This window comes from Phocoena sinus, chromosome 2 (assembly GCF_008692025.1).
Source record: "Phocoena sinus isolate mPhoSin1 chromosome 2, mPhoSin1.pri, whole genome shotgun sequence".
Lineage (NCBI taxonomy): Eukaryota > Metazoa > Chordata > Mammalia > Artiodactyla > Phocoenidae > Phocoena > Phocoena sinus.
In genome coordinates this window covers 7,347,108-7,363,686 of record NC_045764.1, presented here as the reverse complement: position 1 = coordinate 7,363,686, position 16,579 = coordinate 7,347,108, and the positions used below count along the sequence as shown (strand labels likewise).

Below are 16,579 nucleotides of genomic sequence, written 5' to 3'. Positions count from 1 at the left end.
TCTTAACAGAGACTGTGCCAAGAGAAGAGGAAGGATGGGCGTGGAGCCTAGACAAGGAGAACAGAATTAACAGCTATTCAGTTATTGGCAACATGAGTTCTGTACAGCCCAAGAAAGTCATGCTTTGGTTGAATTGAGCTTCCCAGCCTGCTGCAAAGGTTACCCTTAGAGTGGAAATGGATCATATGCCTAACTCCACTGAGTCTTAATTTCCCCATCAGTAGGAGGTGAGTTCAGAGAGGTAATGGGACATACTCTGTAAAGGACCTATGGGCTACTGTGAAGACTTGATTTTTATTCTGAGTGAATGAGAGAGCCATTGGAGGGTTTTGAGCTGAGAATTGATTGGGATTATCAGAAGCTAACATTGTAGAAGGATTAGAAGGATCAAATGATCTAATCCACGTAAAGCATTTAGCACCACGCCTAAACTATTAATAGTGCTCAGCAAGTGGTAATCATGATTGTGATTACCATACTTAAGTGGTGCTATCAAAGTGGCTCCTCTTCACCAAGACTGAATCATGAAGAAATAGAAAATCTGAACAGAACTATTACTAGTAAGGAGGTTGAACCAGAAACCAAAAACCTCCTAACAAAGAAAAGCCTTGGGCCAGATTCACTGGTGAATTTTACCAAACATGTAAAGAATTAACACCAAAAAAACAAAAAAGAATTAACACCAACCCTTCTCAAAAGCTTCCAAAAAATTGAAGAGAGCGGAACACTTCCTAACTCATTCTATGAGGCAAGCATTACCCTGATGTCCAAGTCAGACAAAGACACTACAAGAAAAGAAAACTGGAGATAAATATCCCTGATAACTATTGATGCAACAATCCTCAACAAAATGCTAGCAAACATAATTCCATAACATATTAAAAGGATTACACCGTGACCCAGTGGGATTATACCATTTAATCCTGGAATACAAAGATGGTTCAACATACAAAAAAAATCAATCAATACAACAACATATTAACAGTATGAAGGGGGAAAATATGATCATATCAATTAATGCAGAAAAAGCATTGAGAAAATTTAATACCCTTTCATGATAAAAATACTCAACAAACTAGGAATAGAAGGAAATTACTTCATATAATAAAGGACATATATGAAAAACCCACATTGTACTCAATGGTAGGATCATACTAAATGGTGAAAGACTGAAAGCTTATCCTCTAAGATCAGGAACAAGACAAGGATGTTCGCTTTTGCCACTTCTGTTGAACACAGTATTGCTGAATAGTATTGAAAGTTCAAGTCAGATCATTTAGACAAGAAAAAGAGATAAAAGGCATCCAAATTGGAAAGGAAGAAGTAAAATTATCTCTGTTCACAGATTATAATGATCTCATATGTATAAAATATAAAAATTCCACAGATATACACACACACAACTATTCAAACTAATAAATGTATTCAGCAAAATCACAAGATGAAAAACCTATGTACAAAAAAACCAATTGCATTTCTACACACCAACAACAAAAGATCAGAAAAGGAAATTAAGAAAACAATTTCATTTCCAATAGCATCAAAAAGAATAGAATACCTAGGGATAAACATAACCTAGGAGGCAAAAGACTTGTGTACTGAAAACTACAAAACATTGCTGAAAGAAATTTAAAAAGGCACAAATAAGTGGAAAGACAAACTATATTCGGATTAGAAGACCTAATGTTTTTAAGATGTCAACACTATCCAAGCCATCTATAGATTCAATGCAATCCTTATCAAAATCCCAATAATTTTTTTGAAGAAATAGAAAAATCCATCCTAAAATTCATATGGAATCTCAAGGGACCCAAAATAGCCAAAACAGTCTTGAAAAAGAACAAAGTTGGAGGTCTCACATGTCCTGATTTCAAAACTTACTACAAACTACAGTAATCAAAACAGTGTGGTACTAGCATAAAGACAGACATATAGACCAGTGGAATAGAATAGAGGGCCCAGAAATAAACCCTCATATACATGGTCAAATGATTTTTCACAGGGATGCCATGAGCATTCAATGGGGAAAGGATAGTCTTTTCAACATACGGTGTTGGGAAAATTGGATATCCATGTGCAAAAGAATGCATTTGGATCCTTAACTTATACCAGATATGAAAATTAACTCAAAAGACCTAAATGTAAGAGCTAAGACTATAAAAGTCTAAGAAGAATACATAGAGAAAACTTCATGATATTAGATTTGGCTATGATTTCTTAAATATGACACACAAAGCACAGGCAACAAAAGAATAAATAGATAAATTAGACTTCATCAAAATTAAAATTTTTGTACATCAAAGGACACTATGAACAGAATGAAAAAGCAACCCACAGAATGGGAGAAAACATTTACAAATCATATATCTGACATGGAAGTAATAACCAGAATATATAAGGAACTGCTATAATTCAACAACATAAAATAAACAACTCAATTTAAAAATTGAGGCAAAGGCCTTGAATAGACATTTTTCCAAAGAATATAACAAATGGCCAATATGCACATGAAAAGATGCTCAATATCACTAATCATTAGGGAAATGCAAATCAAAACCACAGTGAGACACCACTTCACACCCAATAGAATGGCTATTATCAAAACAAACAAAACTTCAAAAAGCAACAAGTGGCGGCATGTATGTGGAGAAATTGGAACACTCGGGCATTGTTGGTGGGAATATAAAGTGGTACAACCACTGTAGAAAACAGTACATCAGCTCCTCAAAAAAGCAAAGATAGAATTACCATATGATTCAGCAATTCTCCTTCTGGGTATATACTCAAAAGAATTGAAGACAAGGTTTTGAAGAGTTATTTGTATACCCATGTTCAGAAAAGCAATAACCTCAATTGCCAGAAGGTGGAAATGACCCAAGAGTTCATTGGTGGATGAATATGTAAACAAAATGTGGTATAAAAATACAATGGAATATTATTCTGCCTTAAAAAGGAAGGACATTCTGACACATTTCAACATGGATGAACCTTGAGGACATTATGCTAAGTGAAATAAGCTAGACACAAAAGGACGATACTGTGTGACTCCACTTAACATGAGGTACTTAGAGTAGTTAAATTCATAGGGACAGGAAGTAGAATGGCAGTTGCCAGGGAGTGGGAAGAGGGGCCAATGGGGAGTCAGTGTTTTATGGATACAGAGTTTGAGCTGGAAAAGATGAAAAAGGTTCTGGAGAAGGATGGTAATGATGATTGCACAACAATGTGAGAGGAGTGACCACCTGAGCCTGTGACACTGCGTCCAGAGCACGATTTGCGTTTTGGGGATGTCTTGGTTACCACTTCTCTGTCTAGTAGCAAAGCCAGCCTGTTACAAAAAGCAGTGCAGTTAGCAACTGCACGACGGGCTCTGTTTCCCTTCCTTTTTGTAAAGTAGACTTTTAGTTAAAATACCCAGGAATGATTTCCAGAACCACAGTTACTTTCTCTTCCTGTGTTAGGCTGGCTACTTTGTTGGCGTAAGAACTAGATGAAGGGACTGCCCCGGTGGTCCAGTGGCAAAGCATCGCCTGCCAACACCGGGGACGCGGGTTCTGTCCCTGAAGATCCCACGTGCCGCGGCACAGTGAAGCCCTCACGCCTCAACTAGAGAGAGAGAAGCCCTCACGCTGCAGTGAAGAGCTCGCCTGCCGCAGCTAAGACCTGGCACAGCCAAAAATAAATAAAATAAAATAAAATAAAATAAATAAATATTAAAAAAAAAAAGAACTGGATGAAAACTTACCACTGCTATAGAAAGACTTTCTGAAACTTCCAAACTAACTCTGAAGCCCTTAGTTGCTTCTTGTGGGAGCTGTGCCTTTCTTACACTGCCAGATTTGTCAAGGGAGAGGGAGAGAGGAGAAAAACAGCACCATTCAGCTAGTAAGAAGGCAGTGTTAGGTCTGATGTGCAATGATAAAACAAAGTAGAGATCCTTCTCCATATATTCCAGCCCCCCTTGTCTTCCCAAGGCTAAGATGGGAGTCTCTTCCATGTGCTCCTATGGTGTCCAGTGCTGACCCATAAGCCTTCTCGTACTGCACTGGCACTGCCCAGTTACCCAACCGTATCTCCTACTGGAATGTAAGCAGCTTCACGGACTGTGTCTTAAACTATCTTTGTTTCTCCAGGACTACTGCTATCCTGGCACAGATTAAGAACACAGTACTTCTTGGCTGAAAAATAAAGAGTAAACAGCCTACTGCTGTATTTCATTGACTGTACGATCCCACCCATTATAAGACTTTTCCATTGCAAGACCACTAAGAAAGAAAAAATTTATAATCAGAAGATAGCAGCAATTGTAAGACACATTCCACTTTTATGGTTGTTATCACCTTGGTTTTAGTCCTGGATCAGGGAAGAGACGACCGCAAAAAGGTTGAAGACTTATTGGCATCACTTCAGAAATACAGGTATGTGCACGTCTGCTTACACAAACGAAAACCTTTCCTCTTTAATTAGTTCACTTGGCCTCCCTATCTTGAGCTTTCCTTCTCAGACCAGATGTTGTTTCACATTGAAATGACTCACCCTCCTGTCTGAACCCCAGGAAACTAAAGACAGATAGAGGGACTCATTTCTCAGCTATGATTATGTGCCAAGGCTGAGCTCTTAAAAAAAAAAAAAAGTATTACTTGTTGCCTCTTCCAAGACAGCTTAAACGATGAGGCTCAGTGCCTCCGAAAGAGAACTATTTTGCCTCCAGGCAAGCTTGTAACAAAGAAGCTTATTCATCATCTTCTGAGAGGAAACATGTCACGACAAAAGTACCAGGTAATGAAAAATCTGGGCAGTCCTATGGCACTTTTAATGGGAAGATTTCACAGCAATCCCACACTGTCATTGACAAAGCCTTGTCATCAGCAGGAGGCAGAGTAGAAAGCATCTCTTTCCATCATGTTATACACCATGAAACTAAGATCAAACAATGTTCAGCAAATTAATAAAAATGAAAGGTATGAATTCCGGTATGAATACTTGACTGTAAATCCTCAAACATCCTACAAAGAATAATGATAAGCAGCAGAAGCGTGTCATAATTCAGAGGATAGACTTTGGCATCAAACAGAACTGGGCTCCAATCCTGGGTCTACTACTCCCTCCCTCTGTGACCTTGGGCAAGTGTCTGACCCTCTCTGAGGCTCAGTGTCCTCATCTGTACAATGGGACTTGTAAGAATATGCGCCTCACTGTAACCATGTAACGATAGGATACTCTATGTAACGCGCTCGGGACAATGGCTGGTGGACAGCAAGTTCTCTGTGAATATCAGCTCCTCAAATCGGAACCAAGACACATGCCCATTTACTACGCCCACGGGACTGCACACCCTGGCACTTAATTTTGCAGTGTTTCCATTTCATCACTCCCAGTTTGGTCTTTTTCTCCTCCTTGCTCAGTTTGGGACCCAGAGTCCACTGCTGCGTTTGCTACCCCGTGCGGTCCTCTCTTCTTTGCCTCCCCCCACCCCACCTTCCTACTGTTCCTTCTGTGACCATCCTCAGGCTGGGATGATTACAATGACCTCTCAGCTCCAGTCTTCCCAAATCTAATCCATCCTACGTGGCCCCACCTGTTTATCTTCCCACAATGAAATCCCAAGCGTGACATTCCTCTGCTCAAAATTCTCAAAGCTTCCCCACTGCCTTCTCACCACAGCTTTCAAACCACTTTTGGCCTCAATTTACCTTCCCAGATGTCGCTCCAACTTAACCAAACAGATGTACCCGCCTATCCCTATGCTGCATTCCCCTACATTCAAGCTTTTGTTCATACAGTTTCCTTTTATTGCAAGGTCCTCCCCTTCATCTCTGCCTTTAAAAATCCTAACCCTCCTTCTAGACCAACCTCAAATTCCACCTCCCCTGCAATGTTCCTTTCCAGACCTTCCAACCTCCTTTGAAACGTCCTATGTGTATTTCTCTTTGAGACACTTATATTCAGATTCGCATTAGGGCTGGTTCCATCATAAGGCCTGCCTCACCTCTGTGGTCTGTCCTTGGCTTTGTTCATACCAAGTGGACAACAAATATGGATGTTACCCTGCTGCGTTTAATTGGTTATATTTGAATACACTTATTTACCATGAACCCCTGTGTCACATATGCCACTAACACAGAAAGATAAAATCAAATCAACTCTTGTACTTGCTGCTGTGTTTAGCAACATAGGGTGGGTCCTGGGTTGCTGGAATCTCTACCCAAAAGAAACTCTTCCAGCCCATTAAAATAGGGCATCATTTGTTCCTTTAACTAACGCAGCAGATATAATCTTAGCCATGCCATCCACTAAGCTAACTACAGTACTACTACAAATGTCTTATTCTGGATGTGGGTGTAAACTGAAAATTGAACAAGAAATATTTGGGGTTCTGTTTGTTTTGGATTTTGATTTAGAAAAAAAAAAATTACAGTTCTTGCTATAACAGAGGGCTTGGTGAAATCCTCGGTCCAGTCTCAGAATAGAAGAATGTAGACAGTAGGGCTGAGCTTCAATCATTTAATATAAGCCTGTAGAATGTCAAGTGAAACTATTTTTAAAATCCCGTTTTAATCCTATCTTCACTGTTTGGCAGTTCTCATTGCTTGCGTTCAAATCAGCAAGTCAGACGAAAAGCGATTTGTTAAACTAGATAGAAAAAATAATCTTAAAAAATCAGAATATCTTAGTAATGTTTGATGCCAAAGACTTCTCGGTTTTTTCAATCTGGTCCTAAGCTACATGGCCAGGAATACAACCCCAGAATGCTCAAGGGGTGTCTCTGGAAAACATCATTCAAGAAACCCCGCCTCTACACTGTCTCCCAAATTGAGATTACCAGGAACTTTGAAATGATTTTGTAGCTCTATCCAATCAGAAGATTCGACTTGAGGACATGGGGAGGGGGAAGGGTAAGCTGGGACAAAGTGAGAGAGTGGCATGGACGTATATACACTACCAAATGTAAAATAGATAGCTAGTGGGAAGTAGCTACACAGGGAGATCAGCTCGGTGCTCTGTGACCACCTAGAGTGGTGGGAGGGAGGGAGACGCAAGAGGGAAGAGATATGGGGACATATGTATATGTACAACTAATTCACTTTGTTATAAAGCAGAAACTGACACACCATTGTAAAGCAATTATACTCCAATAAAGATGTTCAAACAAACAAACAAAACAAAACAAAAAAACAGTTAAAATCCAGTAATTCCAGAAACAGGAAAGTAGATATATAAATAACTCAAGATGCTGCCTTTTAAGAGCAACGGCACCATTTTTTTCAAATAACTCCCTCTCCTGCCTTTAAGTCTCAGAAAACGATCACAGAAACATCCCCATTACGAATAGGTTTATAGGCCAGTTCCTTTCTTTACTGCTATGCGTACACTGATGGTCCTTTCCAAATTTTCCCAAATGTCATGTGATTCATTTTAAGTAGAGGCAACTTCTTAAATTCTATAACAAACCTTTCGTATCGTGGATCTTCATATAGATAAATTCACAAACCAGTAAAAAATTTTAAATGCTTTTCCAGACCCTATTTCTCCTCATGTTGTGTTGAGACACTGCTGGTTCTGGAGCACCAGGGGCAGGTAAAGGTCAGTGTTGGCCACTGCCAAGGCCCTGGTGCTTATTGTCATGGCCTCCCTCCGCATCCTTTGAGAACCTTATGAGAATTTAAAAGGCTTTACACACTTCCTCTCACTAGTAAGAGCTCCCCCAATGTCTCACTCACTCATAACGCTAAACAAGCTTGTTTCCTGAAGACACTCACCGAACACTGGACTCTCCCCCAACACCACTCCTTCTACAGTAACACTGGGAACACTCACCGCTGGTGTTTCAATAATTGATGGTCTGGGAATAGAAGTCTGAAAAGTAACTGCTTCACAGTCCAATGCCCCATCTAGAGAGCTGGGCAAATCCACAGGGGTCTCCGCGGGCTGGACAGCAGCGTGGTTACTTGAATTCCGGTTCGCACTGCCATTTCTCTCTGAATGGGTGCAGGAATCTCGCCTTTTCTCTGGAGTTCCTTCTTCCTTTCGTGGGTGACTTGGGTGTCGGCCCGCTTTGGCCTTGGGCTGAACAAAGACGGTGGAAGGGGTATCGGCTGCGCTGGGCTGATCGAAGGGAGCAGTCTCCCTTGTGTCCCCAAAACAAGCAAGCAGCGCTGAGCACGGGAATGGATGCATCCTTCTAGATGGAGATTTCAGGCTTTCAGCCAGCCTTGCCTTCCACCTGGACATGACCTGCAGCGAAACATTACAGAGTTCAAAGGGGGAAAGAAAATTTTCCAGGGATTCTGATCGCCTCCATAGTAGGTGACTCTTTCCTTGCCTGAAGAGAAGGACCTTTAGTGGCTGCCCCCAAATAGAAGGTTAGGAGATGGCCAGGCCACCCTCCCTGAGAGTCACTCGGCAGCCAACCCCGCTTCGGAAGCAGCATCCATTCCCGGCGATTTCACGCTCTTCCTTCCTTGATGCTGTCAGTGGCTAAAGAAAGCTGTCTGTGAGGCATGTGGTTGACTTGGGTTACAGTCCCCAGGCGGGGCAGACACTTCAGTGTAAGGTTGTGCCAAGTCAATGGACAGCTGCTTCAGATTACCTTGGAGGCATAAAGATAATGTAGCTGATAGCATCCACCATAATAGCGTCAGCCCGTGTATCAATAACATCACAACAGCCACATAACCTGCTTCGGTTACCCCCTTCAAATATTTATTCCCCCCAACAAAACAAAAGCCGCCCAGTTATGCATCACAAATGAAGACCCCCAAGAAGGTCCTCGACCCTGGAGGCTGTTTCATTATTAAAATAGGAGGCCGACTTGAATCTTCCGTCTGGAGAGATCCATGTTTGGGTCTGATGTCCCAAGAACTTTTCTCGATCTTTCCTGAATCTTCTCCCAAACAAACTTCCTGGCTTCAGGATCCATATTGTCGCCTGGTAACTACAAAGAAGTCTTTGGTAATTTGGTCTTTACTATCCATGCTAAGTCCTTTATTAATTTTCAACAACACCAAAAAAAAAAAAAAAGGAGCCAACGTGAGCAATTAACACAAATATTATGTATGTGTGAATGTGTGTTCTGTCCATCTACTGTGTATATTACTTAATTTTGGAAAATAACCCCCTTTTGAACATAGATCTGTTTTTCAATACATCAATTTGTGAATGGTGAAAGAGAATAAGAATAATAAATTATAACCACATTCCAAAACAATGCTCAAAATTGAGATCTTTCCTTAGCCGAGCATCTGCTAGGAATGCTAAAGAAATATAATACTGTAATGGTTTTCCCATTAATAGTGACTTTCAGGTCAAGATTTCAGGGTATATTGCCCTTTCTAATTTATTTGTTTGCTCTCTCTTTTAATATAATGTCAAGATGTGCTCTTAAGCTCAGACAGGTGGTAGATATTACAGCATGTATCCCCCATTTTATGGAGACAGAAACCGATTCTTTGAAATTTCAAGATTCTAACGCAAGATTCTGCTGTTGAGAAGGGCTAGGTGAAAGCCCAAGACCCCTGCTCTCCTATCTGGGCTCTGAGTCCCATTCGACCTGACAATCATCTTACCAAAATAACAGCTGTACTAGGAATATTGTCCTGAGTGTGCAGCCGTATCGATAATACATGAGGTCAGATACGGTGTGAGGAAGAGTGGCTACAGCATCAAATGAGGACTTTAGTTTTAGTCTTTACCAAACTTTAGAAATAAAATGTAAAAAGCTGTCATTTACTTAAAGGTTACCAAGTAACAGTCCCTGTGCTAAGCCAGATATATCAGACTTCCCAGTCTGGAGAGATCATTCTCCTTTTAATACCCAAGTACAAAGCAGTGCAGATCCCTTTCCGTGGAAGCAGGAGGTCCAGGCCTTTAGCAGGCTCCCCCCACCAGGTATTCCTGGGGAGCCCTGGGCCCTGTGTTCTGTGTCTCTTGTGCACTCAGGCAGGATGACTCTGTGATGCTTCCCTACATGTTCTTCCTCAGTACCCTCCCTCCCAAGCAGCTCACAACAAAGCGAGGCTGTAATGGTTAACAAGGCTTTACTGAAGACCCGAGGAGGACAGGAAGGAATTAAAGAGAAGAAAAAATAATTCTTAAACCTGGTTTCGTTCACTCATTCATTTATTCATTCAGCTATGTGCCAAGCACCTTCTAGAACTAGAGGGACAGCAGCTAACAGGGCAGCTTTTGAGTGGCTACATTCGGTAGACGACTGGGTAAGAAAGCTCCAAGCCCCTCCCTAAGGTCTGTCTCTCTCTTCTTGGCCCCAAACTTGCAGCTCCTCTGTGGAGACCACTGTACCTCCCACAAGGAGCAGTCGCAAGAGTGATAGCCAGAGGGCAGCTCCAGCCCACCTAGAAGAGTGCCTTATCTTCACTAGCATGGTCGCTAAGTCCAACCTAGAATAACAACATTAACAGGTGATGGTGATTGAGTGTTTATGATCAGACATGAGCCTCAGGAAATTAACTCATTTAATCCTCACAACCCTAGGAGAAAGGTGATATATTAATTCTCGTTTTTACCCATTAGAAAAACAAGACAGAAACTTAAGTAACTTGCCCAAGGTCATAGCACTGCTAAGGAAGAGAGCCAGGATTATGAACCCAGGCAGCTTGGCCTCAGAGTTCATGCTTTTACTTCCTATACAGTATCACTTTCCAAACACACACACACACACACACACACACACACACACACACACACACACACTCCAAAGAGGAACTTCCCAACAACCTTCAATCCAGCACTCTACCTCTGGGGATTTATTCTACAGATAAATACATGTGCATAGAGGTATGTCCAAGAATGTTCACGGCAGCAGGGTTTGTAATCACAAAGTTAATTGTTAATCAGTAGAAGACAAGTTAATATATAAGAAAATAGCCATACAGTTGGATACTATGCAGCAATAGAAAAAAAAAAAAGATGTGTTTTTTTTTTAACTATCTAGTTGGCAAAAACATGGGCAAAATATCTGAACAGACACCTCATCTAAGAAGATATACAGATAATAGGTAATATATGAAAAGATGTTCAATATAATTTCTCATTAGAGAATTGCAAATTAAGCAACAATGAGATACCAACACACACCTCTTCAAGTGGCTAAAATCTAAAAAAGCTGACGTTACTGAATACCGACAAGAATGCAGAACAACAGAAACTCTCATTCCTTACTAATAGGGATGCAGAATGGGTCATTCATAGTCACTAAAAACTGGAAGCACAGTGTGTCCTTTAATATGCGAATGGATAAACAAACTGTGATACACCCATACAATGGAATGTTATTCAGCAACAAAAAGAAAGGAGCTGTCAAACCTCAAAAAGACACGGAGGAGCCTTAAATGCATATTGCTAAGTGAAAAAGGCCAGTCTGAAAGGACTATCTACTGTATGATCCCAATTATATTATATTCTGGAAAAAAGAAACTACAGAGATAATAAAATGATCAGTGTTTGCCAGGGGTCCTATGGGGGTTGGGGTCAGAGGGTAGTGAATAGATTGAAGTCTAAGGGATTTTAGGGTGGTGAAACTCTTCTGTATAATACTGTAATTTTGAATACATGACATTATGCATTTGTCAAAATCCTTAAAACTGTATGACACAAAGAGTGAACTTTAATGTGTGCAAAATTTAAAAATTACTTGGGAAAAAAAAGGATGTAGAGCCTTCCAGTTTAATATGGTGTACTAAGGAGCACACGTATTTATGTCGTTGCCTTTCTAAGAAACCGTGAAGATAATAGTAATGGAATCCTTTCAAAGGCTTAAATTCACGACACTAAAGAGAATAGGAAGGCCACTAATATACAAGAAAACTCAACAAATTTCTGTAGAAAAAAAAGCAGATGAAATATTACTAATTAATAAAAAGGAAAAAAAATAACCCCAGAAAGCCAGCATACTGAGTGGCACCTCATGGAAGCTCTTGGCCCAGGCAGCAGGTACAGTGGTACAGTTAAAAGTTTCTATACCCTCCCCTACCTGCAGACAGACTATAAAATGAATAATGAATAAATTAAAATGAATAAATAAATGAATGGATGCATAAATAAATAAAATGAATGAATAAATTAAAAAAATAAAGATTAAGGTGGGGGTCAGGGTCTTATTGAAACATCTGAGCTATTTAATGAGCTGTGTAATCAGTTCTTATCTAAAGTGTCTAATGAACTGTCAGGATAGCTAGTGTGGATGTCAATATCCAAGAACAAAGACCCTCTTGTTCTTTATATAGACCAGACATTGTAACAGAAAGCTCCCTGCCTGTTCACTTAAAGTGAACAGGTGTGTTGACGAATCCCACCAAGATTCACAGAGCTCCTGTTAACTTCAAACTCCTCTCTCAGGTAAAAATACAGATCATAAGACATCACAAGACATTTAAGAAGAACTGCAACATCAGTGACAACAACCAAGAGAAACAAAGAAAAGATCGGAGCAGGCGAGAATGAGGGAATGTCAGGGGCGTAGGCAACCGTATCTGCCATTCAAAGTCTGGGGCAAGTATGCAGCAAACTACAGCACAGCTGGATTCTGAGTGATGGGGGAGAGTAAAGGGGGAGAATCTTTGCAACTTGATACCAAGAACGTTCTCTGAGTGCCGCAGGAGGCACGACAGGAATCCTAGAGAATTTGAAAACATTAATTCTCTCTGCCATAAAAACTGTTTACATAGCTATAATAATATAAACACTATGCACACTTTTTTCTCAGAATTAACATACAGACCAGTAAGCAAACTGGTGGCTCTCAAGCAACATTAGGCCTCCAGATGTGTTTTGTTTGGCTGATGACATTTTTAAACATTTATTGCACCGCCGTTAGATCACAGAAACCACCACTCTTTGTGTCCTGCGCTCAGTCAGTTCACAAGTTTATATAAATGGAACCCTGAAGAGTTTGTGGTCTAGGGTGGGTATTTGTTATTTTTGGTGCCTAGCATCCTTTCCCCCTTTCTTTTGGTAACAGTACCCTGATATCCTTTGGGGGAACCCCTTCTGTGCCTTGGGTGGAGCTCCAGGCCTGGTTCCAGAGGTGAGGCTTAGATAATCAGCACACCCAAAGCCCCCCGGTCCCAGCAATGGGTTCAGGGATGGGCACGAGAACACAATATTCCAATCAGGATGACCGGGAAGAAACTCTCTCCTTTCCCCTGAATTTACTGGATTTGAACTTGAGAAAGTGAAAGCTGCCAACATCTTGCCTTCTTGACGGGAGAGAATTTAAGAGGTGAAGAGAGAGAAACTGGGTCCTGATAACACTTTTAAATGAAGCTTTGCATTAAGGCCGCATTTCCCCCTAGACTTTACTGTTAACGTGAGCAAACTTCCTTTCCTGTTTCGTTTGCTTTGGGTTGAGCTTTCCGTCACTCGCTGCTGAAAGAGTTCAAATCAATATATGACCTGCATGTACCAGCAAATCACGGAAGAAGACGTCATTATGGTTACAGAATAGAATGAGAATGGAATCCACCTTGACAATGGCGAAATAAAGGGGGAGCTGAGAGACTTTGAAAAAGGGGAATGTTGTTGCAGAGGAGATAAGTAGAGAGAAGGGTAGATTTGCTCATGTTCTTATATTTCAAAGTCAGAAGATGCTTCCTATGTTCAATGCAAAGAGAAATAAAGTTAAGTGTGGTGTTTGAGGCTGCAGAGGTGACCAGAGGGGGGACTGTAAATAGAGACAGTACAAAATTGGGAAGACTTGGGGTGGAGTAAGTGCAAAATGCTCATCTATCTTATGAGAAAATTAATAGATAACATAGATAACGTCTAGAATTGTTGGCGACATAAGCATATTAGTTAATGGTATTCATCATCCATCATAGCAGAGTGTCAATAGATAATATTTTAAGTCGATAAATTAAGGAGTATAAACGTGTTGTTTATAATGCGGTGCAGTTTACCAGAAAAAATAAACACAGGAGCTACTCTAAGAGGTTGCCTTGAAGGCGTCAGGGCTAGAAGTGAGAAGATGAGACAGACGATTCCCTTCCATTATAAAGCCTTATGTATGGTTCATACTTATATCACGTGCAAGTATTAATACACTTTTTTTAAAGAAAGGAATAGAGTCAATTTACATGTTGCAATAGGGAAAATCTTCAAGATATATTTTGAATGACAAAAGCAAATTGGAAACAAGTTATACATAATATCCTCCCAGTTGTATTAAACACATGTGCATACCTGTAAATATGCCCATATAAATATGTACGTGTGTGTTTACATTTACATAGAAAATTCACAGAAGTGTGTCCAAGAAGTTAGTATCTGCCTAAACATCTGGCCTGGGAAGATGACCCTTTTCATGGTTTACCCTGTTGTTGGACTTTTTTAACCATACGCAAATGTTAATTTTTCAATTAAAAAAAGTCTAGGACAGAAACATTCCAAAGTACCACGTCACCAACATAATCGTCTCTAGGCAGAGTCTCAGATAAAAGTCAAGGATTTAGGGCTTCCCTGGTGGCGCAGCGGTTGAGAGTCCGCCTGCCGATGCAGGCGACGCAGGTTCGTGACCCGGTCCGGGAGGATCCCACATGCCACGGAGCGGCTGGGCCCGTGAGCCGTGGCCGCTGAGCCTGCGCGTCCGGAGCCTGTGCTCCGCCACAGGAGAGGCCACAACAGTGAGAGGCCCAAGTACCACAAAAAAAAAAAAAAAAAAAAATGTCAAGGATTTGGCTGAAATGACCTCTCCAAAGAGAATACTAACAGAGTTGTCTCGGTCACCTAAGAGTGAATGAGTCATTGCGTGCCATCATCGGAACGCCTTGAGGACATGGGTCATTCTCCATACGGAAGTCCTAGGTGGAACGCTAACACTGCGGCACATTTATTTAAATGCTATTTATTGAGAAGCCACTGTATGTCAGATTCTGAGTTCCGTGTTGCCGTGGACATACTAGCCAAACAAGATAGGATCCTTGCTTTCCTGGAGTTCCAAGGCCAGTGGGGCAGGAGAGGGAGTGTGCTAAGTGGTAAGGGAAACCCACTGGCTCCCAGAAATGAAATGTGACTTGTGTGGGGAAGGATGGCTGACCTCACAGCCCAGGTCCAAGGACGTTCACTTTCTCCTTGGGATCCCGCTCGTCACTGCCCTGCCACACAACCTGGGGGTGGTAGGAGCGGGGGTACTGCCCTCCCCTTTGCAAATCCAGCCCAAGAAAACCACACCTGTCGCTTCTCCTCTGCGGCTCAGCCGATACTAGTTTGCGGTTATGATGGTTGATTTTAGGTGTCAGCTTGAGCAGGCTAAGGGATGCCCACACCGCTGGTAAAACACGCTCTCTGGGTGTGTCCATGAGGGTATCTCCAGGAGGGATGAGCACTTGAATGCGTAGACCCCCTCCCCAGTGTGGGTGGGCACCCGCCAGGCCGCTGAGGGCCCCAAGAGCACAAAAAGTGGAGGAAGAATGAATTCATTCTTTCTCTGCTTGAGGTGAGACATCTACCTTTACCTGCCCTCAGGCATCGGTGCCCCTGGTTCTCTGACTGTGGGGTTCAGATAGGGCTTTACACCATCAGCTCCCCAGTTCTCAGGCCTTTGGACTAGGACCGAATCACAGCAGCTTGCGTGACTCTCTAGCTCACAGACAGCAGGCAGTGAGACCTCTCGGCCTCTATGGTCATGTGAGCCAGTTCCTATAATAAATCTCTTATATCTACTTACCTATCTATCTAAATATCTATCTATCCATTGGTTCTGTTTCTCTGAAGAGACCTGACTAATCTACATAGTGGTGTGGAAGCAGACTTTACTGATTACAAAAGGGAATTAGATCTCTCAAAACCCTGTTTTCTTTTTTTTCACTAGCTGCTAGGTAACATCGCTGTCAGTGCCCCAAAGCCCCAGGAGAGCCCTGCAGCATCCCCCAGGGCTTCCCCCCACCTCCTTCCTGTCCAGGCTCCAAGCGGCAATGACCATCTTACCCCTCTAGACTCCTTAGAGACTAAGCTCAAGAGACAAGGCCCCGAGAGAGGAAGGGGCTCCCTCTCCCTCCCGATAGCCACCTTGCTAGGTATTTCCTGCCCGAGTGTGACTGACCCTGGGAACATCCCCTGTCCCAACAGAAGACTTTCCTTGCCCCCGGGCCTTACCCACTTCCCACCAAGGCAATCACACCAGAATTCAGGGGTCCAACACCGAGTCCCTGAAAGTAGCAGGAGGGGTCAGCTTCCTCCTCAGTGTGGAGAAAGGAAGGTCACCTAACCAAGAGAGGAATGGCAGGGGAGGGACAGGAAACAGGCCCCTCAGGTGTCAGACCCAGAAACACAGCTGTGCTTCCAGACAAGGCCAGTAACAGTGCATCGTGTGATTTCACATCCTCTCCCCCTCCTCGTATTTATTTTAAAATCAAAGTGAATTAAAAATAAGTTAAAAAAAGGAAACAAAAATTAAAACAAAGCAAAAAATAAATTAAAATATGCTTCCCTTTTTTTCTGGTAAAAATTTCTCAAACATTTCTGAGACCATTGAAAACGCCCTAATTTGTTGCAAAATAAGATTTGACTATGTGCCTCAGACGGAGGCTGTCCTACCCTCGCATTTCCAGAATTCTCTTTACCCCTT

General features: G+C 41.8%; 1 protein-coding gene across 1 annotated transcript in view; it reads right to left on the bottom strand.

Annotated features, from left to right (window-relative positions):
* FAM107B (family with sequence similarity 107 member B) overlaps positions 1-8,232 on the bottom strand; it is a 216,716-nt gene extending 208,484 nt beyond the window's left edge. The window contains exon 1 of the mRNA XM_032623734.1: positions 7,822-8,232. Coding sequence (XP_032479625.1) covers positions 7,822-8,232 — 411 coding nt within the window. The remainder of the gene's footprint in view (positions 1-7,821) is intronic.
* Positions 8,233-16,579: the final 8,347 nt, after the last annotated feature.